Source organism: Zonotrichia leucophrys, chromosome 14, assembly GCF_028769735.1.
Source record: "Zonotrichia leucophrys gambelii isolate GWCS_2022_RI chromosome 14, RI_Zleu_2.0, whole genome shotgun sequence".
Classification (NCBI taxonomy): domain Eukaryota; kingdom Metazoa; phylum Chordata; class Aves; order Passeriformes; family Passerellidae; genus Zonotrichia; species Zonotrichia leucophrys.
The window spans coordinates 13,281,199-13,305,090 of record NC_088184.1 but is presented as its reverse complement, the minus strand read 5'-3'; the positions used below and the strand labels follow the sequence as shown (position 1 = coordinate 13,305,090).

Genomic DNA, 23,892 nt, shown 5'->3' with positions numbered 1-23,892 from the left:
TATCACTTATTTAATATTCAAACACTGGGATCTGATGAAATGCAAAGTGGTTCTTACATCCAGAACTATGGACTTAAAAACATGATACAGCAGTGCCTGGACATGCACCTGAACCAGGGCTGGGGCTCTGTGGGCTCCCCACTGCTGCTGGGGCACCTGGGAATGGCCACAGGTCTTGGGTGAAAGGAATGTGAGGAAGCTGAGCTGCCACCAGGGACAGAGAGCTGGGGCCATCCCAGTTGGTTCTTCCCATGGCCAGGCAGGGCTGCCCCTTACAGCTGCTCTTTGCTGCTGCTCTGATAAAAAGAGAAATAGGAAATCTCTTGGATTCTTCTTCCTGCATGTGCTGGACATAAATCTGTGGTGGGTGGTGTTACACAGAGCCAGGGGCCCAGAACTGCTCCTTTCCATCCTTGTGTAACTTAACAAAACACTGTCCTGAAGGCAGGGGCCAGGACAATGTGTCTCTCTTTTTAAGAGTGCTGGGCTGTGCCTGCTGTCTCCCCTGGCAGCTGGAGAGCTGGGCCCGGTGCCTGCAGGATCACCAGGGCTCTGTGTGGGTGTGTGAGCGACCTGCAGGCAGCTGCTTGTCCCTGCCCTCCCCTCCCCTGCCAGCCCCAGGCACAGCCAGCAGGGCAATTTCAGCTCTGGGGCAGTGGATGGGATGGGGCATCCAGGGCCACCAGAGAAGGGGAAGACGGTGCTGTGCTCCCATCCCACTCCTATTCCCCCATCCCATTTCTGTTCCCCCTTCCCATTCTTATTCTCCTATCCCATTCCTTTACCTCCATTCCTATTCCCCTATCCCGTTCCTATTTCCCCCTTTCCCCAGTTCCCCCATTGCCCCCACTCTCTCCCCTCGCCAGGGGGCGCTCCCCCGACACCTTCCCGCGCATGCGCCGCACCCCGACCTTCCCCGCTCCGACCTTCTCCTCATGGCGTCCGGACGCGGCCACACCGCCCTGCGCGCTGACGTCACCGCCCTCCGCCGTGCGCGGGGGCTTGGCGGGGGCGTGGCCACGGTTCTCCGCGGCCGGGCCGGGCCGGGCGGGCGCGTCGGTGGCGGCAGCGGCTGAGGCTGAGGCGGCGGCTGGGGAAGGGGCTGAGGGCGCCGAGCCTGCGGCGGCCGCCGGAACGCGGGCCCGGGCATTCCCGGCATCGTGAGGAGCGGGCGGGCTCGCATGGCGGGGCCGCGCGGAGCCGCCGGTTGAGCTCGGCGCCGCCGCCTCCTCCTCGTTCTCCTCCTCCTCCTCCTCCAGGCGCGATGTCGAATCCCGGTACCCGCCGGAACGGATCCAGCATCAAGATCCGCCTCACAGGTAACGGGGCGGCGGCGGCACCGTGTGTGTGTGGTCGCACATCCCCGGCTGGGCCCGGGGTCCCCTCCCCTCCCCGGCGCCTTCGCCCCCTCCCCGGCCTGGCTGTGAGGGGAGGGGCGGCCGGGCCGAGCTCCAGCCTCGCTTAACTTTTATTCGCCGTTTTTCTGTTCCGCTTCCACCGCTGTGGCCGGCGGAGCCGCTCTGCGCTTTTGTGTATTTATATTTTTTCCCGCCCCTCCGGCGCGGGGTGTCTGAGCCCCCTTAAGGTGACAGAAATGTGAGGAGGGCGGGGGGGTTTGTCACTGTTGTCACTATTTGTCACTGATTTGTCCCCCTTGTTCTCCAGCGGGTCAGGGCACGCTTCTCTTTCCTGGGGGCTTTCCTGCGCTGTCCCCATGGAAGGTGACACTCACCGCCCCCTCCAGCGCCCTGACCCTAACCGGGGTCCCTTCTGCGCTCTTCCCGATATGGGATCCCTGTTGATAATTGTCCCGTGTTCTGCCCGTTGGTGGGGTCTCTCTGCACCCTCCCAGTGTGGGGGTCCCTGTGACACCCCTGCCCCCCTCCCAGCCCCTTTTGGGGTCTCTTCTGCACCTTCCCTGTCTGTGGGCATCCTTGTGACACTTTCCCCCTTCCCAGCCCTTTCCCAGGGGTTCCCCAGTTCCCTCTCCCGTGGGGTTTCCCTGAGCTCTCCCTTCCACCCCTCCAGACCCCGCTGCCCCTCCATGGGGTCTCTCCACCTTTCCCAGCAGGATTCCCAGGGCCACCTCTCCCACAGACTGGCTTTCAGCAAAGCCTTTCATAATTTGCCTCACTTCACTTTAATTAACAACCCCCCCAGCCTCCTGTGTGCCGAGGAGGATAACTCAGTTGCTAATGAGAAAACACCCATTTAGTTGCTTTTAGCTGGGCTTTTTTTAGCGTGGTTTTTTAAATTTTCCCTCCTTCCTCTCAACTTGTTCTCACCTGGCACATCCTGGCATTCAACTTTGGAAGTTCCTTGCCTGTGCAGGGGGTGACACCCAGAGCTGTGTCTGTCCTGCCTCTGTGCAAGGCCTCTGGAGGGTTCATGGGTGGATAAACCAATTTATGTTGGACCCTGAAAGATTTGGATTAAGCCTTTTGGAAGCTGCTCTGCTCGATGCCGAGCCTGCTTCTTTAATGAGAAGAGACACAGTTCCTGCTTGTTGAGACTGCTGTGTGAATTATTAAAAGATAAGGTCCAGTCCATTCTTTAAAAGGCAACAAGTGGGTGCTTGGAGGTCACTTGGGCTGGAGAAGCCACAGTGCAGCTCTGGGTGACCAGAATTGATCCCTGGAGAGGAATCTTCTCTGTGTGGGTGCACAAAACATTGGCAAATAATGAGAAAACGGTGCTGGTGAAGCTGCAGTTACAGGTTAACTTGCTCCTGGCACTCAGAGGCAGATCATCAAAAAATAAAAATCCTGGTGTTCTTTTAATCCTTTGATTCTGCACTGCTTGTGCTTCAGAAGACCAAAGTTTGTGAGGATAATGTAAATCTGAAAATCCTTTTCTTGGATGGGAGAAGGCTGGAAATATTTTTAGGTTGTATGAATGATGTTTGATCTGAAATGAGTTTTGTGGTGATGTATACCAAATGTCAGCTCAGTCCTTAATGTGGCTTATTTTTATGCAAGTCAGTCAATAAAAATGTGAGTTAAGTAACTTAGGCCATGGTCATAGCCCTTCTGAGCTGGAGGAGATCATTTAAATAACAGAGAGAAGCTGTTGGGTTTAATTTTAAAGGCTGAATGCTGCAGCAAAATGCTTTTTTACTTTTAGCATACACTAGTCTTCTCTCTGAGCTGGGAGTGTTTCCTGGAGCAGACTGAAGTTCCAGTTTATTGAGCAACTTGGTAGATTTATTTTTTATTACTCCCCATTTTTTAACTGTATGGAAGAAATCTCCTGCTTGCTCAAACACATCTTCTGTTTTTACAAGCAGGAAACCTGGGTGATGTGACAAAAACTGCTGCATTTAATCAACAAATAAATTGCTCTGGGAGAGGTTTAGCTCTGGAATCGTTGGGCAATGCTGAGTTCTTGGCTGGGACTGGGGTGCTGACTTACCTGTTTCTCATAGCTGCAGCCAGGCTCTTGTTTTCTCATCTCCCTGGCTCTTGGGAGGTTTGAGCACATTTAAACCAAGACAGGGGACCTGGTTTGTTATGATTTACTGCCTGCATTGTGTTTCCTGTGATTAGGCACCATTGAAGTTTTGCAGTAGTGAAAATAGCAGTGTAAATACCACTTAGTGTGCCTGGGAGTGTCACTGGGTGAATGGCAAGGGAGCAGTGGTTGAACCTCCTGGGATTTTTCTAAAGAATTAATTTTTTCCTCATCTGTTGTAAAGGTATTTGTGGTAGCAGAGTGTTGGGGTTATTTATGTGAATATAAGCAAAAGTTCTCAATCTGCTGATGATTAGCAGAAGTGATCTCCCAGCTTATACAGAATGTCAGTCCTAGCCTGATGCAAACTGTAATGGAGTAAAATGGCAAATAATGCACCCTGTGCAGAAATACTGAAATCCTCAATGTAACACTGAGTTGCATGAGAGGTTAAAATGACTTTGTGGCCTGTGGATCTCAAATATGCCAATCTGCTGTCATATCTCAGTTTCCCCTCTCCTTTCCACTGAAGCCTTTACCCCAGTGGGTGATGCAAGAGCCAGAGATACTCTGGCCTTGTCTCTTGTCCCTTGGAACAGTTCTAGGCAGAGTAAGAGAAAACTTCCTGTTAAATCTTTGGTCTCTTCCTATCTGAGCTGTCATCAGCAGTGGGGGAATTGCCAGCACAAGGATGGAGAAATGAAGAGATCCTGTGAGTGCATGTCCTTGCCAAATATGCTCAGGGTCTGTGGGGTCAAGGAGGAGCACAATCCACAGGCCAGGGAACCTTCATGGAGCACGTGTCTCATTTTTACCCTTGTGCTTCCCTGGAACCTTTGTTTGCTGCTGCTCCCTGGGGAGGTTCTGAAGGGTTCATCACCTCCAAGGCTCACCCTTGTATCTGCACAGGCCCTGGTGGAATCTGCAGTCTCGTGGTGCTGGCTGTGGCAGACACCTGGCCCACGTACCTTGTAGGCAAAGGTTGCAGGTGGGACTGGAAAGGCCATGAGGAAATGGACTAAAAATGGAACTTCACCAGAAAAGCTGCAAGTTGGGTTCTGGGTTCATTGGTTCTGGCTTTTTCAGCAGGGCCTCAGCTGAGGTGTTAAATGCTGGCTGGCTTCTGGGGCCATTGTGGAACTGAGGGAAGTTAAACTGTAAGGATCACTTCCTAGCTGGATCTCACATACACAGGCAGATAGCTGTGTTGAGGACTGATGGCAAAACAGTTTCTTTAGCAGAGACACCAGAGCTGGTATAACAGGAGGATCCAAATAATCTTCTCCAAGCACCTCACTTTGCTGTGGTTCAGAGTCCTCAATTCCTCCTTGGAAATCCTGGCCTGGAGAGGTTTGCTGCTTGTGGAAGGCAGGTGTAGGTGAGAATCCTCCCGAGTGTGAGGGGTAAGAAAGTGCAGTGTCAGAAGCATCAGGGAGGAGTGAGCAAGATGATGATGAAGCAGGTGTGAGGTGAGAAAGTCAGAGGGGATTTGTAGATGACAAATCTGATTGCTGTAAGGAAGGTGGTTGTGCTTGGCAGTGGCACAGAAAGGGGAAGAGCTGGCACAGATGAGTGTCCTGCACACACTTCCAGCTCAGTGCAGTCAGCCAGTCCAGGGAAGCCCCAGCCACCGAGTCTGGCCAGTTGGTAGCTGGTAAATGGGTGGCTTTGGGACTTCCTGCATTTGTGATTCCAGGAATCCATAAAAAAATACAGTGACTTCAAGCAGAAGATAAAACATTGTTGTCATTAGAGCAGTGTTCACTTAGGGTTGTTACAAAGGCACAGACTAAAGTGTGTCCCAAATGTCAGGATGTTTTACTTCCCTTTCATGGCTAATGCATCGAGCAGTGCAGCAGAGTGAACTGACTGATCAATAGCAGCACTGATATTGGTGACCTGCACACTTTGTGTCCCGTGTTCAGAGCAGTGCATATCTGTGTGGGGATCTCTCTATCACACATGGTGAATACATCATGGGCTGGCTGTAGTTTTATGTTGGGCATCAGGAGCACTGGTTCCAGGTGAGAGCACTGGGGCAGGAATGCAGCAAGAGCTGGCTGCTCACCCAGCCTCCCTGGCAGCTGGTATTTAATATCGAGCCAGCCTTGTGCCGGGGGAGACACGGTAGGAAGCAGCAGTTGGGTAGCTCCAAATTTATTGAGCGTGGCACTCTGGGAGTGTGTAGAAATCCGTGTTTCATTCTTTTCTGGTGAGGATTTTCTGTTCCCCAGGCTGCTGGGAGCGGGGCCCGGCTGCCATTGGAGCTTGGCCTCACATTTCCTGTGTGGTGCTGAGCGAGGCACTTATCTCCCTCTGCCTCCCTTCCCCATTTGCCTTGGGAAGCAGCAGCAGTGTTTTTGTGAAGGTAAATTCCTGGCTCTTCAGAGCCCTGTGGATAGGGATGGCAAAGAGGCTTGGGGCATGTAACCTGGGGACATGAAGGAAAATAAAATTTTGCTTTCATGGGAGGAAGTGGAGAGCACGGCCTTTGCAGTTGGCCAGCTGACATTTTTGGGCTGCCGAAGTGGGAATCCAAAGAGCAGCCCCTTCCTCTGGGCAGGCTATGGGGAGCAAGTCTCCTTTTTGACTTCTCCCAGTAAGTCAAAGCTGTGCCAGCACCATTGTCCTGGTGGAAGTTAAATCACCAAAAGGAGTTTGTTTGAATATCCCCCTCAGGCGGGGAAAGTAGAAACAATAACTACTTTATTTCTGACTTGAAACTTTCTTTTGTCAAATTGAATGTCTTCATATAAAGAAATGCAATTTGGGATGTAGTTGTGCAGTTCATGATTTCTTTTTTATTCCATACTGCCCACCAGTTTAAGAACAGTTTTCTCATCCATTTCTTGAAACAGCTTTATCACATTTCTAAGATTTTGTAGCATCATCCTTTCTGTTTGTGTTTCAAAATTAATCATCGGTTCCAGGGAAATACAAGCAGTGTTGAATTTCTCAGTGAGGAGGTTGCTCTTATACCACGATTTTCTGTGTGCTGGGTAGAGGAACTTTACTGCCAGCAGCTCCAAGGCTGCTAAAATTGCCACTGTAAATAAAGATCAGCGAGCCCCCTCAGTTTTTCCTGAGCTGGCTGAAGGCTTGCTTGACAGGTCACAGAATGGAGAAGTACATCATGGAAATACCATCCATGTGTGTGGTTTTTGGAGGTTTACCTGGATTACTGCCCACCTTGAAGCCAGTCCTGTTGCCATGCTTAGAACTGGATTAATCTGGTTGGATTACTTGCTGCTATTTATGGTTCTTGAGTCAACTGCTCACTGTCGTGTTGGTTTGGGCTGTCTTGGTGGAGGCAGCGGGATAGAGCAGAATGGTTTGGATGAGATGTGGATAAATCAGTTGGGTGTGAAGTTTAGGTATGTACCCAGCACAGCAATTAATGTGAGACTTGAGTGAGGAAAAAAATTTTAAAAAAAGGCTGGAAGAGGTGTTCCATCAGCCATCTTTTTCCCCAAGTTTGGAATGGAATCTTTGTTGTTGTTGTTACGTTTCTCTATTATTATTCCTCTGGAAATAGTCAAAGTATTACTATGAGAAAGACTGAAGTCTGAAATATCACTGAAAGCTTTGATATTTTTCATGGAAGGAGATGCTGATTTATTCCTGCAGAGTGAAATAAACTGTTGCTGCAAATGGTTTGTTCTTTCCTGTACAGACAGAGGAGTCAATGCAACCTCGAGGCTGACAACCCTTGAGTTGGGATCTGCTCAGCTTTTAGGGAATGTTTCACTGAGCTCCTGCTGTGGTCCTTGATGCTTCACCATCCCTGTGTGAGGGCAGCACTGCAGTTGAGCCCCTTGCAGCTTTTTTCAGCTGGCTATCATCTCTCATTGCCTCCTGTGTGTTGGCAGGCTGCAGTTCAGCCTGCGGGTGGCTGCCATGGAGCCCTTGTACTGTGGCTGCTGCTCTGACACTGTGATGGTTCAGGTGCTTACAAGTGAGTTCCTGCAATTCTGCTGCACCAACTCAAGATGTTATCTCCTTCCTGGTCTGCTGACCCTCATTGCCAAAAATTTGTCACCTGCCATGAGAGGGCTGGCGGAAATAAACCTGTGCTCACACTTCAGCTGCTGCAGTGCAAATTCTGCCTCCCTATGTAAGTCTGGCTCTAGGGTTTAGACTAAGCTGCTGAACGTTGAAAAGCTCAGGTGGGTGCAAGTCATGTGTTGGGAGTTTTTGGGAGAGAAAATCAGAAGAGACATTAGTGATTTCATAAACCACGCAGCAAGTGTGTATATCTCAATTTAAAATTATTTATGTAAGTATTAATGTAATAAAAGAAGAAAGCTGCATATATGTCTGCTAAGTGAGGCAGTAGGTCAATTAGCATTAAGATGCTACATGTTTTTAAACTTTGTTTCACACGTGTTTAAGGGGAAATTCAGTAATTTATGAGAGGGGATCCCTGGGGATATTTTACAGTTTTCCATGTCTGGGAAAGTCATAAAATATAATTGGAGAACATAGCAGAAATGATGGAACTTTTTCTTTGTCATACTCTTTTATGAACTGACAGCTACATGGTGAATATTTGGGGGTGTAGGATGATAAATCTGATGATGCTCTAGTTGAATTGGCAGAGTAAGCATCCATGCTGTTTCAGAGAGAATCTCTCCACAGGGCTGTAATAGCTTGATGCCTTCCTCTTCAGTAAGTCATTTTTGTCAAGTTAAAGGCCAAAATTCAAACTGGCTTGTTGTCAGGGACACTAAGCACAGCAGGCAAAAATCCCCAAGGCTACCCAATTCCCAGCATAGACAGATAAAGCTGGCAGAGCCTGCTTTCCCTGTCTTCCCCTCCCCCGGAAAAATCCTCTTCCCTGGGTTTTTTTTTTGGAGGATATGGGCACTATTCTGCATACTAATACAATTTAACAGAAAGTATTTAAATGGAAGGTTTGTTTGTGGGTAAAACAATCCATTATTGTTTGGGAGTAATGGCAAAATAATGCACAATCCCTGCAGTGAGCTGGCCATGCTGCAGGCAGCTGTTCCAGCTGTGCTCACCTCGCCACAGCTGGAGGGAATTGTCCTTGGCACAGCAGCACGGCCCTGCCCCGGCCCCTGTGTGATGGAGCTGCTCAAATGGGTTAAGCCCATAATCCCAAACTGCAAGAAATGCTGGGAAATCCTGTGGGATTGGACTTTGTTCCAGCTTCCCGTGTTCCACTTGGGGTGCTGATTGCTGAGGGTGGGCAGCACTGTAGGAACAGGGGCAGTGTCAAAGCAACCTCTGACTCCCAGGGTTACTGACCCTGCACTGCCCCTTGTGCTCCAGGAGTGCTCCTGGCCCTGCATCTCCTCACTCATGTGCAGCTTTACCTGTGCTTGGCTTTTTTCAGTGGTGGATGTTTCTTTCCCAACTCATTACGAAGGTTTGTTTCTTTTGCTTTCATAGCTAACCTGCTGTTATCCTTCTCTGGCAGGAGGTTTTGCTTTCATAGGTAACCAGCAGCAGGAAAAGAAATATTTTTGGTAGGATTCAATCTTTTTTTTCTCAAGTTGATGAGATCTTTGTAGATACATTTCATTATTTGGAGTAAAATGGCATTTTGGATGAGTGAATTAGGAAAAAAACCATTTTTGTTGACCTTTTAATATGTTTACAGTTTTGTCTTCCTAAATATCTGCCTATTTCCTCTAATAATTAGACTAAAATAAAATGGTTATGTGTTTATCAATTTAAATTTTCCATATCTTATTTTCATCACAAAATAGCAAATTAAATTTGCATATGTTAAATTCTAGGCTTCCAATTTGTCTTCCTGATGTTTCCAGGACAATATTAAAAGCTCCCATTGTATTTTTCTCCTGAAAATAAAAGTTAAAACACTGAAGATAGTTGCCTTTCTTATTTATACTGGAAAATAACTCCTCACATTGGTCCAGACTTTCTTTTTTCATGACCTTTCCTCTTCATGTGCCAGGTTTGGGCTGTGTTGCACCCCCAAAGCCACCTGGACACTGTGGCAGAAAATTCAGTCCCTGCACATTCTTTAGTACATGGGGGGTGTGACCTGAAAAGTTTATTGGAAAGGAAACATCTTTAGAAATACATGTGCTCTGTTTTCCTGAGGAGCAAAAGGAGAAAAAACCCCCAGAATTCCAGACTGAAAATGAGCTGAGTATATGGATTGTACTGTTGCTTTAACAAATTTTTTTTGGCTACACAAATGCAGAATTTAGAAAAATGAAGGATTTCAATTTGATTCACACTTGCAGTGATTGATGCATTTCCCAGGGAATCTGTGTTCTTTGTCCTTTTAGCTGATGTGTTTTGGTTCCTTTCCCATGTGCAGACATTTTTACAAGCATGTGGGAACTTCACTTTAATTCAGAATGAAAATATCGTATTTTACAAGTGTAAGTCTAATTAGCAGATACCTCTTTGTTGCTCCTTTAATGTTAATGGGGAGAGAATCCATTACATTTGGGAAGCTTTGGGTTAGCAGTTGAGTGGGTGAGCATAAGCTAAAGGTCTGATGTCAGCCTTTGAAAGAGAAATTGGGTGAATTTTCTGGGCTCTTGAAGTGATACTTACTTCAGTGCTTTATATTCCAAGGAATTCCGAGCAATGTCTCTCATCTCTCTTTCTTAAAAACATCTGCAGACAGGTAATGGCCACATGAAGTGCTGCAGTGGGCATGTTCATATCTCATGTGTCTGTAAATACCCTACTGAGCAGATCAGAGACAGCAGAAATGGCTTAGTGAAAAAAAAATGCCTGAAATGTTGTGGCTTTTGGAATTGGCAGGGAATTGCTGTGTATCTGATTTTTCATCTCCCAGCCATCCCTTACGTAAAACATTTTGTGCTGTGATCGGCTGATGCATTTAACCCAGCCCTGAAATTGTTTTTAACCACAGTGAGAATACATCTGCTGAGGTCCCCCTTGCCCAGATGAGAGGTGAAATAAGGTGAGATGAGGTTAAAAGGCAGAAGTGAAGTTAGGGAAGCCAGAAGGTGCCAGAGTGGTTCAGCTGTGAAATTCAGCATGGTCCGTCAGCCTCTGAATGTTCTGGAGTCAGAGAAGGGCTTCAGTGCTGAACTCAGGCTTTAATGGCTTTATACTGCTTGGTAAGTGTGTGATATAACCAAATTCTGTGATGTAACCACACTCAGATTTAAATCTCTGCATCTTTTCCCAGAGATCCCATCATTCATTCAATAATCCAACATTAAATTTACCTCTGGAGAAGCCCAGGGTGTAGGAATAAGTGTCTGGCTCTTTATAGGAGTGACTTCTGCATATTGGACAATAATTAACTAAAAATAGTATGCTATGTGTACAGCTAACATGCCATAATAGGAACTCCTACATCTTTTATTCCTTCTTTCCAAGATTTTTAGGAAATTTAATGTTAATAGACTTCTTTCAAGATTTATTAATTAATGTGTGTGTGCTCATTTATTGAGAGACAGCCGGGCAGCCTGACACTGGTCTGAGGGTGATGGAATCAGCTCCAGTAATTGTGCTGTCACCAGCTCCAGAAGGAGACACTGGCAAACAGAAGAAACATGTACATAGGTGCTTTTCTGTCTTGTGTTCTTCAGTTTAAAATTAAATACCTCCTTAGAGTTCCAGGTCTGTCTGGTAACAGGATAAATGACACTTCAGTACAACCCAGCAGCTTGGCTTGGACCTCTAGTCACAGTCATTTCTTTTGTAATTTTTTTTTTATTTGTGCAATCACAGAAGTAATTTGACTTGTTACAAATAATGTTTTGATAAGCTTCAATAGAAATTAGCAAACCAGCCATCAAATGGGATTTATAAAAAGTTGCTTGGGAAAATATGTTGTAAGTAGTCTGCAATTCAAGGCATTTCCTTTGCAGGATGCTTATCAAGTCTGCATGTGCTACTTCCAAATTGAACTAGAACGTAGATGAGAGCTATTTTTGATAGAAAGGGGTGGGGGGAAAGAAAATAAAGCCCAGTTGGAAAGTAGTAACAGGTTTTTTTCTCATTGCCTTAGGATGTAAATCCTGCAAGTGTGCAGAGAGAAAACAGACTTTGAAACAGCCGAAGAAAACAGATTTATCTGTGATGTTTGAGATGATGCTGGTAGTGTAAACGTGATTGAAATAGTCATTGTAGGAGTGGTGAGTAAATATACCAGAAGCTTGTGGATAAACTGACTTCTCTTTGCTGCTCCATGTGCCAAGTAAAGGCAGAATGTCCTGCTTGTTTCTGGGATGTTCCTTCCCCAGGGAGGCTGGATCAGGAGGAGCAGCCACTGGCTGTCAGGATTGTCATCACTCCCAGATGCCAGTGTAAAACTCTTCTTTCATGCCCTGGATGTGGTTGCTGGCCTCCTCTGGGCTGTTGGAATTAAGATGTTGCAAGACCGAGGGGGAAAAGATCCAGCAAATATTTCTGTGAGGATTTCTTGTAGATTAATCAGTTTTTTAGCCTTTTGGTGTTTCACAAATCAGCAGTGAGATCTGGAATGTGGAAGCTGTCTACACTTTTCAGGACAAAGTGCTGCCTTATTTGACCATCAGGCTGATGGATAAACTTACAGGACAAGCTTAATCTTTTTTTCCAGACTGAAAAATTACCAGGCTGAAAAAGGATCTCACCTGTCATTCTCCTCTAACTAATTTTTGGCTTTTCATCTGGCTTCAGTCAAATTTGATAAAGGCAGAGCCGTTAAGCAGACCAGGGCTCAAGATTCATGGAGATGAGGAGCTTGGGAGAGCAAATCCACCCTCCCATGGTCTGGCAGAGTGGTCCTGGTCCCAGCCCTGTGGAAGGAGCAACCTGGGAAAGTGAGAGGAGCTCTGAGGTAGGAAGGGGAGGGACATTCCTGAATTAAGTCCCACACACCTATAGGTAAACCAAGATTCATGAACTATGCTGAGAGTTTGGGGGTTTTATTGGGTTTTTTCCCCCCCAGAATTTAACACTCTCTGAGACAAGCACCCAGATGACTTGATCAAGCACCTGTAATAACACTCCCTAGAGGTTTGTTTGGATTTAGGGGTTTTGTTTTGCCTTTTCACCCAGCTGAAACTGTGCCTTAATTCCTCACACAAAGCCTCAGCTGCGCCCTGCGAGCACGTCGCTTCCAGCAGCAGCCACTGCATCAACCTCCTACTGGCACTTTTTAATTAAAAGAACAGCACTATCACTTCAAATTAGTGCCACATAGCTTATTGGAGTAAGGAGTGAAATGGTGTTTAAAGGTTTCTCTCTCGTGGAAATTTTTTATTAAAATTTGCTCTCTTTTGGCTTTATCAGCAGTTTGTCATTCAGTGCTTGGACAATATCTGATTCTGAGGTGTGCAAGTCCTCTGTGATATGAATGCAAATAAAAGGCTGCCTTTTAATATCTTGACTATTTGATAAACAAGAAGCACCTTCTTCATAAAAACAAAGCGACCAACATTATATTATTTTATGATTCTCACAAAGCAAGTGTCAGCCTCTTTTTCAAGTGCATTCCCTGTGTGGAGAAGGTAGTGAAGAAATAGATATTTCTGGGAGCTTCTGTGCCATGAACTGTGAAGAGCTGTTTTTGTAATCCTGTTCAGTGAAATTGTTAGGGCTCTGTTATACTAAATTACTGTGAGAGCAAGGAATATATCCAGGGGGAGGTAGCCCTAGTGAGAATTTTCCTCATACAGCATTTCATTTTGTCTGGAATATTAGCACTGTTAACCAGCCATGCGAAATGTAATGTATTCAATCTATTTAATCAATTTCAACTGGAAAGCAAACGTCTTAGGCTTTGAGTGAACCAGCTATCCTCATGTACTGGGTTTTTTAGTTAAGTTCTGGGCTTTGAATGTGCTAATACAGTAGTAGTTTGATAAAGAACTTTTTGTTCAAGAGAACTTCCTTCATATTTTTTTTTGCAGGGTCCTGGAACCAAGTGATGTCACTTGTATAAAATCCTGTGTCTGAATATCTGAATATTAAGATTGTATAGGAAGAGGCATCATATTTTTTCCTTCAAGCTCCAGTTTCTTTATGTAATACCTTTGATCAAAGTATCTCAGAGCAGTAGTGGGATTGTAATTTATTGATGTAATGGACACTGACATTTTGTACAAGGAAAATGGCAAACAGGTGCTGTTGAAAGGCAAAGTGATGAATGTATAATGTTGAAAAAATTGTGACCGAGCATCCTGGTTGGAATAATGCACGAAAACATTTTCACCCAGATCCCAGTCTTTGTGACTGCAGAGTCACTTGGGATTTGAAAGGGAGGTTTCTTTAGTGAGGAGCTTGCAAGTTGTTAATAAAAATTGCCAGTGGGAGGAAGGTCCACATATATTGTTAAGCCACTGTTGGGAAACTGATTTTGCAATGAAAATGTTTATTTGTTTTGAAAGAAAAATCTGTGCTAGAATGCTACGCATGCTCTACTTATCTGTTTTCATTCTAAACTCTATTTTTATTTTGCTCTCTGCAGCCAGTCTGTAACTAAAACATTCCTAGCATCCTTTGGCTGGAGATTCAGTCAAGGACTTTTTTGTCCTGCTTTCAAGAAGACAATTCCAGTCTTTCTTGAAGCTTCTCCAAAGGAAATTTCCTTCTGTAGTGGATAAGGTGACAACGAGGGAAGTCACAGCCTATGGTCCAAAGGCTTAGTGTCACCCTCTTATTGTTGTCATATCCTGCCATGTTTAATCTGACAACAAATGGGAACATTTTAGCATAGCTACACTGGCACACAGAGTTGGAGCCACTGTGATGTTAGTTCTGCTTGAGTTCCCTGAGCTCCCGAGCTGGCTGTTGGCAGGATAATGTGGATAAATGTGTGGGCACAGAGGAGAGGGGTTGTGTGTGTGTCTGTGGGCAAGGCCTCCCTCCCCAGCCCCCATCCAATCCAAGGCTGTTTGCCACCACGGATTGGATTGTCTTGCTCAACCAGGGACTGGCTCTGACCAGTGTGTTTGTTTTGTTCTTCATCCCTGGTGACTGTCAGTAGCACTTGGCTGAATAAACAGAGACTATTGATCAAATTTGAAGTCATTAGCTTGGCAGTTTAAATAGATGCTGGCCTATATGGTTAGAACAAGGGAATAACACAGGCTGATACAGCTTTATTTGGAATAAAAGCCTTCTTTTCACAGAGTCCTGTTTGGTGCCATTCAGCTCCCAGTTTGGTCCCTCCCTTAGGTCATGCAAGAATGAGACATTTTGCTTAAAATACCTAAAGTGAAGAGGATGGCTTTGCTTGTGTAAGGGAGTGGTAAGACAGATACAACAGGGATCCACTGACCTTTGGTACTAATTGGAGATCAGGTTTGGAAGAAGGGGGTGCTGCCATGGGGTTATTGGTTACACATCCAGCCAGGGCATGCCTGGTTGGAATCCTGCTCCATTCCCAGCAGTGTTGGATTGTCCATCTCACTGCTGCTCAGCTGCAGACACGGCTGGGAGATCTGTTTACACCAAACACCACGGGGATGAATCACTCCTGAAGGAAGGAGCTTCCTGTCAGTGGCTGCTGTGCCATGTGCCTGACAGCCTTCTCCATCACTGGAGCATCTTGGAGGAGCATTCTGCTGAGGGATCCCGTTCCAGAGGATGGGTGTTGTAATCTTCGCTGCAGCGTTGTTCTCGCCTCTCTGCTGGGGCTCTTCTCCATTCTCTGCCACACACTCCTTCCTTTCTTCTCAGGGGCTCCTCCTGGGCTCTTGACCCACCCCTATTTATTTCAGTTACCTTCACGAGCTACAGCTGCTGCCCAACTAAGGACCCTGCAGCTGCAGCTCGTTTGGAGCAACTCGGACCCACACAGGTCTTACAATACAACATATATTCAGGCCCCCACATTTCTCCCCTTTTCTTTTAACAATTATACAATAACAATACACATACAGTCCCAGCTCTCAGGCTGCCACAGCTCTCAGCTGTCCTATCTTCTACCACTTCTTGTTGTTACATTTCTAGTGTCCCAGCTCTCTGGCTGATACTCCAAAGTCCCAGCTCTCAGGCTGCCACAGCTCTCAGCTGTCCTATCTTCTATAGTCCCAGCTCTCTGGCTGATATTCCAAAGTCCCAGCTCTCAGGCTGCCACAGCTCTCTGCTGTCCGGGGGATTCCATACCTTCTTTCAATGTTTGGTTGTGTGTTCTTCATCACACGGGGTCACCAGTTGTTGTAATCTTCGCTGCAGTGTTGTTCTTGCCTTGCTGCTGGGGCTCTTCTCCATTCTCTGCAGCACAGTCCTTTCTATCTTCTCAGGGACTCCTCCTCTTGGGCTCTCAACCCACCCCTATTTATTTCAGTTACCTTCATGAGCTACAGCTGCTGCCCAACTAAGGACCCTGCAGCTGCAGCTCGTTTGGAGCAACTCGGACCCACACAGGTCTTACAATACAACATATATTCAGGCCCCCACAGATGGGCAGTGCTGTGTGAGCTCCCCAGCACGGAGCATCACCAACTCCTTCCTGCCAGCCCGGTGCTCCTGAGTCACAGGGCTGTGTGTCTGTGTGTCCCTCGGTGCTCCTGAGTCACAGGGCTGTGTGTCTGTGTGTCTGTCCCTCGAGAGCAGCACGGGGCATACACGGATTGACCCACATTGCCTGGGGCACTGCAGCAGTCACGTGCAGCTCCCTGCCAGGAAATCAGATGAGAACTGATGTAATTCAGTTCATCCAACGTTTGCACAGCCTGGGCCAGAGTGCTTTCAGGGATTTACCACTTGTGTGACTAATAGGTGATTAGGTAGATTGGAAGGAGTGTGTCTACGTGCTTGGTGTAGACAAGACTTATCCTGTAATAATGGCAGCACCAAAAAAAGTGTCTTACACATCATTCTCTCATTGTAGTTTTTAAATGGAACTGGTTGTTAAATGAGATTTTCTTCCTCTACGTAAAAGCTTTCATACTAATTCCTTGGAAAGTTTGTTGCTTGGGGATGTTTTCCCTGTGACAGCTGGACAATTGTCCTGTAGAGGAAAACTATAATTCAGTCCTGGGGTTAATAAAAGAACAAAAGTAGGTGAATGAATGATAAAAATTTGGCTTCACAAAGCTATTAATACCTCTGTAATTGCAGTCTTTTTTTGGAACAAGCCTCGTTTCTGTCCCATTCTCCTTTGCCTCTGCCACAGCTTCCTTATTCCTGCACATCCACTCGCAGTCCCCTCCTTCCCCAGTGCCACCACTGTCACCTCCCCACGTCCCTCCCCAGGCTCAGCAGGGCTGGCACAAGCCCAGGCTCATAAGCCCAGACAAGCTGATTCCCTGGCAGGTGTCCAGGTGGCTGCTCACCTTTTAGCATCAGTGCCCTCCACAAACACGAGTGTTTGGGGCTGCCTTGGGCTTCTCATTTGTAAACAAAGAGAGTTGGAGCTGAATTCTCTGAACAAATGAAAAAATAGACACAAAGACAGCAGAGAGCGATTTGTGGCCTCTTGGGCGGATGTTGGAAGGGATTGTAACGGGCAGAATAATCACAAAACAAGCTACTGGAGATTGAAAAAATTTCCAGGAGTTAAAAACAATATTGTAAAACAGCTAATGAACCTGATTCCAAATGAGAAAGGATGCCAAGAATTTAATTTGGGTGAACACAATTTTCCTTCTCTCTTCCTGTTTTTAAACTTGCTACCTTTATTTTAGCTTTTGTATAGGAAATTAAAGCAATTGTTCCATTTTTTGGCTCAGCACTTTAACAGCCTGAATGATTTTTTTAAATTTTTACCTGGATGGTCAGGGTGTCATTTTTCCCTTTTTTTGCACATGCCTCTTGAATCGTCTGGAATCTGACAGATATAATTTGAATATGGAATGGTAATGAAGACAAAAATAGATGTGTGCAAGAGCTGGTAACAAGGAAACCATCAAGAAGAGAAGTCAGTGGAATGTTTAATTCCATCTAGTGTGGGCAGTTTTCCCCCTAAGACATTAAAAGCATTTATACCTCAGTACTAAGATCCAAGTTAGGATCAAGACTTCATTTATTATGGGCCATTAGGCTCTGCCACTTCTTTCCAGCACCAACTCCATCTTGATGATCCATATGTTTGTTATCCTCAGGTTGATAACGACAGCCCAGGGAGCTCTGGGAAGAAAGAAGTACTTGGGAATGAATTCCAGCTGGTTCAGTTTTTGGCTGGCCACTCTGAGTAGCCTAGAACAAAATGAACTCATGGCTCTGGGCTTTTGTGCTCCCTTAACTCTTCCCTGAATGTGGACTTTGACTGCCCTGATTTTTGAGTCAGAGCTCACTCAGGGTCAGGTCAGAAGGGGCTGCTCCAGCTCATGTGTTTGTTACCGTCCTGCCTGCAAAGCAAACAGCAGGTCTGAGAATAAGGAAGGCAAAAACTGTAAGAGCATGAAAAAGTTTCTTTGGCAGCAAGGCCCATGGCTTTGAAAAGCTTTACATGACAAGACTTGAGGCTTTTTATGTTTCTATCCAAACATGCCAAAAAGCACTCGGCATACCTCAGTTAAAATCCAAGCATGGAAAACAGCAAGATGTGCTGGGAATCAGGGAAAGTTTCTGAGGCATTTGCTAACCTGAGGTATGTGGTGGTAAAGCAGTGATATGGTGCTGATGCTTTACTTGAAAGAAAGAATGCTTTTCATTTACTTTTAAAAAAAATTGGGGTATTGACTGTGCCTCTTGAAAAGTCATCCAGTACCTGCTGGAATTTCTCCTGGTAGCAGTTACTGAAGTTAGCAGTGCCAGAAGAGGTGCTTGGTAAGTGTTATTCTTTGCAATAGATTTTGAGCAACTGCTTGTTACAAGATTTCCAGTTATTAAAGAAATTCAAAATGAGTCTTGGTTACACTGAAATAAGTTGGACCCCATGCATTGTTCTGAGGTTTCTTCTTTCTATATACATAGTAGCCTGGAAGCCAAATTTTCCTGTGGAATTTCTGTATTGAAAATTCTTCATTCACTGTTTCTATATGAATGAAGAAATATGGATTCTTGAACATTGTGACCACAGTGGTCATCAGTGTTTTTATACTTTTATTTATGAACTTCTAAAAACTACTCTGGCAAAATTTGTTGGTTTGTATTTTCTATGTTTTTAAAACAGGGATTTTTTCCCCCCTTCATTTTGCTGGAAGTTAATCTCAACATCAGCAGCTTCCTGGGGCACTGAAGTGATTCTCTTGCCAGCTTCCTGCTCGTGGTTCACAAGGAAGCTTCAGTTCAGCCAAAGCTGCACATTGAGCACTAAGGCAGCGTTCCATGAGGATTGTTTAACTACAGCTCTTCCACTGATGCATTTAAGCCCCATGGGATGGACTAATAGTTTACATAGTTTACAACTTACACAGAACACCATCAATTTTTTGAAGAACAGTGTTCTTGCTTTTGAGCAATCTACTTAGCACTTGATGAAAACCAGACATTAATTTTGTACTGTTTATTATATACCCCAATTGGAAACTTTTGTTCCTGTAAAGTTGATTTTATACCTTATATAATTGCAGTAAGATATCAAAGAAGTCAAATACTGGTTTTGTCTGGAAAAACAAATCTCAGTTTTAAATTGAGATTGAGAATGTGTTAAATTACATTTTTTTCCTCCTTTACAATAGTGCTTAACATTCAAATTGCCTTGTTGAAATACTGACACTACCTGTATGTGATGGAATGTAAATACCAGCCACTCTTTGGAGATACAAAACATATGTTTTAGTTTTAAACTGAGAAATCTGCTTCATTTTAACTTGGAAGTTGTAGACCTTTTGCTGTTTGACAAAAATTCAGTGTTTCTATTGAACTGTTGCTTGGCTGTATCTACTCCAACTTTGCCAAGATTTTCTGTACCGAGGTTTCTTCTTTCACAGGTTTCAGTGTTCTGCAGCAGCAGGTCAGACTCCTTTCTGCATAACAAGCAGCTATTCTGAGGCAAGACAACATTTATATATTGAGCTGCAGATAGTACTGGCTTAGAAAGTACAAAAGTTGTGTGTTGTGTTCCTGACATTTCAAATGTTTTCCTCCGTGGATGGGACCCCAAGGCTGGGTCTGGTTTAATTTCTGTGAGTGCTTGTGAATTCTGCTGCTGGTGGTGCTCAGTTAAGTACCCGCAAATGTGTTGCTTCTGGTTTTGGTCTCTTGTTCTGCACTTTCTCCCCCTTTATAAAGCAGCAGAGAGCAGTTGTGCAGGTTTTCCTCACGGAATTAGGAAATGAATGGCTTGTAAAAGCTCCAAGTCCATTAATTGGAGGGTGTTTTGTGGAGGAAAAAAGCTGCTGTTAGTACAGAAACATACCTGTAACTTGAATCTCACAAGCTGCTTATAAAACATGCAGGGGTAGCCCCAGAGAGAAAATCTGGGAAGAAGGAGAATCTAAATTTCTGTGTTTTATAGTGAACATAATATTTATTGGAAAAGCCTTTTATGTGCTGAGTTAGTAAGCAAATGATCAGCTGCACAGGAGAGTCCTTCTAGGCTTCTTTTTGGTAATGAAAATAAGGTGTTCAAGGCTTTATACCTTGAACTTTTGAAAGTGAAGATCAGAGACACCTTAAATGAAACACACCTCCCTGAAATGCTGAGTGAGCACAGGCGCTGCTCTCTGCTGCAGGAGTGGCAGCTATTTCATACCTCATTTATGCTCAGCAATATCTGAAGCATTCAGTGTTTCTCTTCTGTATTTGATTTTAAATTTAATGTGTTCACCTCACATTTTCCAGAGAAACAGATATCTGAACATTTGGCTAGGATTTCTAGAAAAGACCTTTTGTTACTGGGACTCTGGGATTAGGGCTGGGCTTGAGCTGGGTTCAATCCCCAGCTCTGCCTGGGACCTGTTGTGAGCAATGTTGGGATGAGAACAGGGTCCCTTTAGGTGCTGACATTTTTAGAGATTTGAAAAAGATGCTTTGAAACCTCCTTGGTGTTGAAAGTACAAAAATATTTTTGGCCATCTTAGTAAAATTCGGTTTGGAATCTGAGTTATGAGTGCATGTGGGTGGAGGAACATGTTTTTCATGCTTTAGGAATTTTTTTCCAGATGCTTTTGCGGTGCTTGGGTAACTGTAACAGCAAAGTATTGAGATTTCAGCATGGATGTATTCCTTAGCTCTAATGCAATTTAAGGGAATTGAGCCACATAGTTTCCTGGTGTGTTTTTAGCTTCATTTTGGTGATGATGTTGCACAGCTCACGTTGTGCCTGATCCAAAGTGTGAGCACAAGAAGAATGTGCAGGGCGTGCAGATAAGTCTGTCTGGATAGACACCACTTGCTTGGAAATATGAATTATTCAATGCAAGTGCACGTGGTTAGAGATGCAAAAGATTGAATAAGGGAAGAATTCCAGAGCTGTGTTGATCCCAATAACTGTAACTCGCACAGTGAAGTGTGGAGTAAATGAAAAGTCCATTTTGTATTTCCAGCAGGATTTTTTTCCATTGAAATTGTTTTGTTTAGCTCTCAGCTAAGAAGTTGTATTTGCCCTGAGAACAGCATATGTGTGGTTTTAACAGCAATTTTGAGGCTTTTACAGATTTTCCTGTATCTTACTAGTGTATACAGAAACTGATGCTGTAGCTGAAGCCTGAGCGTATCCTTTGGTTTCAGGCAATCAGGAGACTTTGTGGAATCTTGACTGAATTTGGGAAATCTCTCCTTACAAAATGATTGTCCCACTTGGCTGTGGTCCTGGCAGAATTATTGGTGGGGGTGGATGAGTGAGTTTTAGAAAGCATAGAGTGGGTATAAATTACATGATGTTCTGTTAACATATTTCCTGGTAAAGCTGTGTAAATGATGGGCTGTTCTTGGGAATGGCTGTAAAATGGTGATGGTAATAACTGACTTAGCTCTTAAATTCCAGTTCTCACAGAAACTGGTTGTGCTTTGGACATGTTTGGAGACAGCAAAGAGGAAGTGCCAGGGATGTGAGGGCAGACAGAGCTTCAGGGACATCTTGGGGACAGAGGAGGTGTCACCACTCAGGGTCTTATTGAAGTTGGAGGGGAGATGACCCACCTTGCATTGGTCAGCCATCGACTCCACTTTATTGATCCATCAGGCACTTTTTATAACAGTGTTAATGAAGTTCATGCATATTGCAAAATCTGAGCTCACAATAGGCCAGAGATAACATACCAACTCCACCTTATGTTTCCAATACCAAGATTTGGGCTCTCAAAATTATTCTTGCTTTCCCAAAACAGCCAAAGATAGAACATCCACTTGTTATGAGAAAGCTGCCTGAGAACTCTGATGTGCAAGGCTCTCAAGGCCTTCATGTTTGTCACTTTTACCTGTAATTAAAAACAACCTGAGAACTTCTACTGTTTACAGAAACAGGCTGTGAGAACCTGCTCCTCACAGCTGCCTTCTAGGCCATCTCTGAAAAAATCTCCAACAGGGTCTCACTCTTGCCCCAGCATCTCTGGCTGTGTTTCCCACATCTGAGCAACCACTGCAGGGCCAAGAAGAAGAATTAGCTGATGAAACAGCAGTCTACAAAAGGTTTGCCCTAAAAAATAAAATTTAGAAGAAAAAGCACCCATGGAAGTAGAGTTTGAGTGGCACATGGGCCAGATAAACCCCATGGGCAGGTTCTGCTGTCAGAGCTGAGGGTGTGCCTGTAGGACTCACGCATTCAGGGATATTTGGGGTTTGTGTCTGTCTAGGAAATGGGCAGCTCTGGGTGTGACAATGCTCTTGGCCTGGATTAGAGGGAGGCATTGCAAAGTCATAAGAAAACTGAGGCAATAGCTGAGATTTAATGAAAGATTTAATCTTAGAGGTAACCTTTATCTCAGGTATTTGTTAGGGGTGAGCAAGGAGGAAGAAGAGAGAGAAAAGTTGGTGTGAGAAGTAATTGATAAGCTTATTCCCACTTCTGATATGTGTGCCTTTCTCAGATTCTGTACATCAACATTAATTCAGCTTCCTGTTGATCTCCCTTTCTTATCCCTGCAAAGTTCTTCAGCTGATTCCATAACTCTTCAGTGTTTCTCCAGTTTTACATCTCAGTTAATTTTTAAACTTGCTTTACTGGTCTTGTACTGCACACAGTCTCAGTTAAAAGGGAATTTAATGAGTCTTGTTCTTCCAATAGCCCTGTGCTGGGTTTTTCAATGATTTATATTACTGAGGGTTAAGTCAGCCCTTGCTGGTTGTGTGTGAAGACTTATTGTTGGAGAATTTTTCAGTTTGAGTAATTCTTAGGAGCAGAGATGAAGCTCTTGTGTTTTGTCAACTTGGTTTTTTGTGCAGTAGGAGAACTGCCTCTCATTCGTGACTGCTTTCTGCTTAGGTAGGATGGAATTCTGATTCCTGACTAAGTAGATACTTTAATGACATGTTAATGGACTAATAAAAATGACTTTTTCTGGGTGTGTGGTTTTTTGAAGATCTCTTCAAAGTTGTCTAGTGTTTGCAACTGGCTACACGCAGCCAAGTTCCAGCCCACGAGGAGATCATGCCTTGAAAAGAGGCTTTGATTTTTACTGCAGCCTACACAAAAGGGCCACAAAAAGAGTTCATGTATCAACTCTAGCGACTCTTTGAGAATTGAGGGTTTTATAATGAAGCCTTGCTTTAATCTGGTAGTCAGGGTCTGGTTTAGCCTGAGTTCAGGCACAGCCTTCCAGTGTCAGGGCATGAACGCAGGGCCTGACGTCGGAGGGGTCTCGGGGGTTTTTGGTTGGTTTGTGTCTCACATTGCAAATCTCATTGGCACCACAATGCTGGGATGGTTAGTGAAGGCCACTCAGGGTGCATGTCAGGATGAAATTAGTTCCATACAGCTAATTGGCTTATTTGGCAATGTAAGGAAGGCTGTGGCTTTGTTTATCTCTTTGTGCTCGCGGGCGGTTCGGGTTCGGTTACTGAGAAGTTAAAGCAGTCTGGATTTGTGCATTTCAGTCTCGAGCAGACAAAGAAAAAGACCAAAAGTATTCCTAAAGCAAACAAAAAAATGACTAGAATAGAAACCTTGGCCTTTGTGGTGACAATTTAAAGTGCAATTTGTGAGTAAAGTGGTGTATTTCAGTTCAGTGATGTGGCTGGCTGTAGAGAAGTGCATTTTTACACACTTCAGCCATCTTTCCTTTCCCATAAAATCATTTTTTGTATCCCACCAGATATAAATGATTGTCATCCTTAAAAAAACCAGACATGTGAAACCTTCACGGGTTGTCTGGTAGTAGAAATAATAGCAGACCTTATCTGCAGTGAAGTCTCATTTAAGGTTATGTGCAGAGAACACAACTGTGAGCAGTCATTCCTCAGGGCACTTCAGAAGGGGTGGCTTGTGGTATTCAGAGTATTTTCCACAAAATCCACGGAACTGTTTGGATGAGACGTGATTTCACATAAGAAATTCAGCAAAGATTTTCATTGTGGGCCTTGAGTTTTAGGGTGTTGGAGCAGCATGTGGTGAATAGCTGATGTTTGCTTTTTTCTCCTTTTTTGGGGGAGGCTTTTTTCCACTTCATGTACATTATTTTTGCCATGCAGCCTTCCCAA

The 23,892-nt window shown here is 44.8% G+C and overlaps 1 protein-coding gene across 4 annotated transcripts in view; it reads left to right on the top strand.

Annotated features, from left to right (window-relative positions):
* Window positions 1-1,056: 1,056 nt before the first annotated feature.
* SMURF1 (SMAD specific E3 ubiquitin protein ligase 1) overlaps window positions 1,057-23,892 on the top strand; it is a 49,467-nt gene continuing 26,631 nt past the window's right edge. For all 4 annotated transcript variants that reach the window (XM_064726214.1, XM_064726213.1, XM_064726212.1 and 1 more), the window contains exon 1: window positions 1,057-1,319. In XM_064726214.1, the coding sequence (XP_064582284.1) occupies window positions 1,265-1,319 (55 nt within the window). In that variant the 5' untranslated portion in view covers window positions 1,057-1,264. The remainder of the gene's footprint in view (window positions 1,320-23,892) is intronic.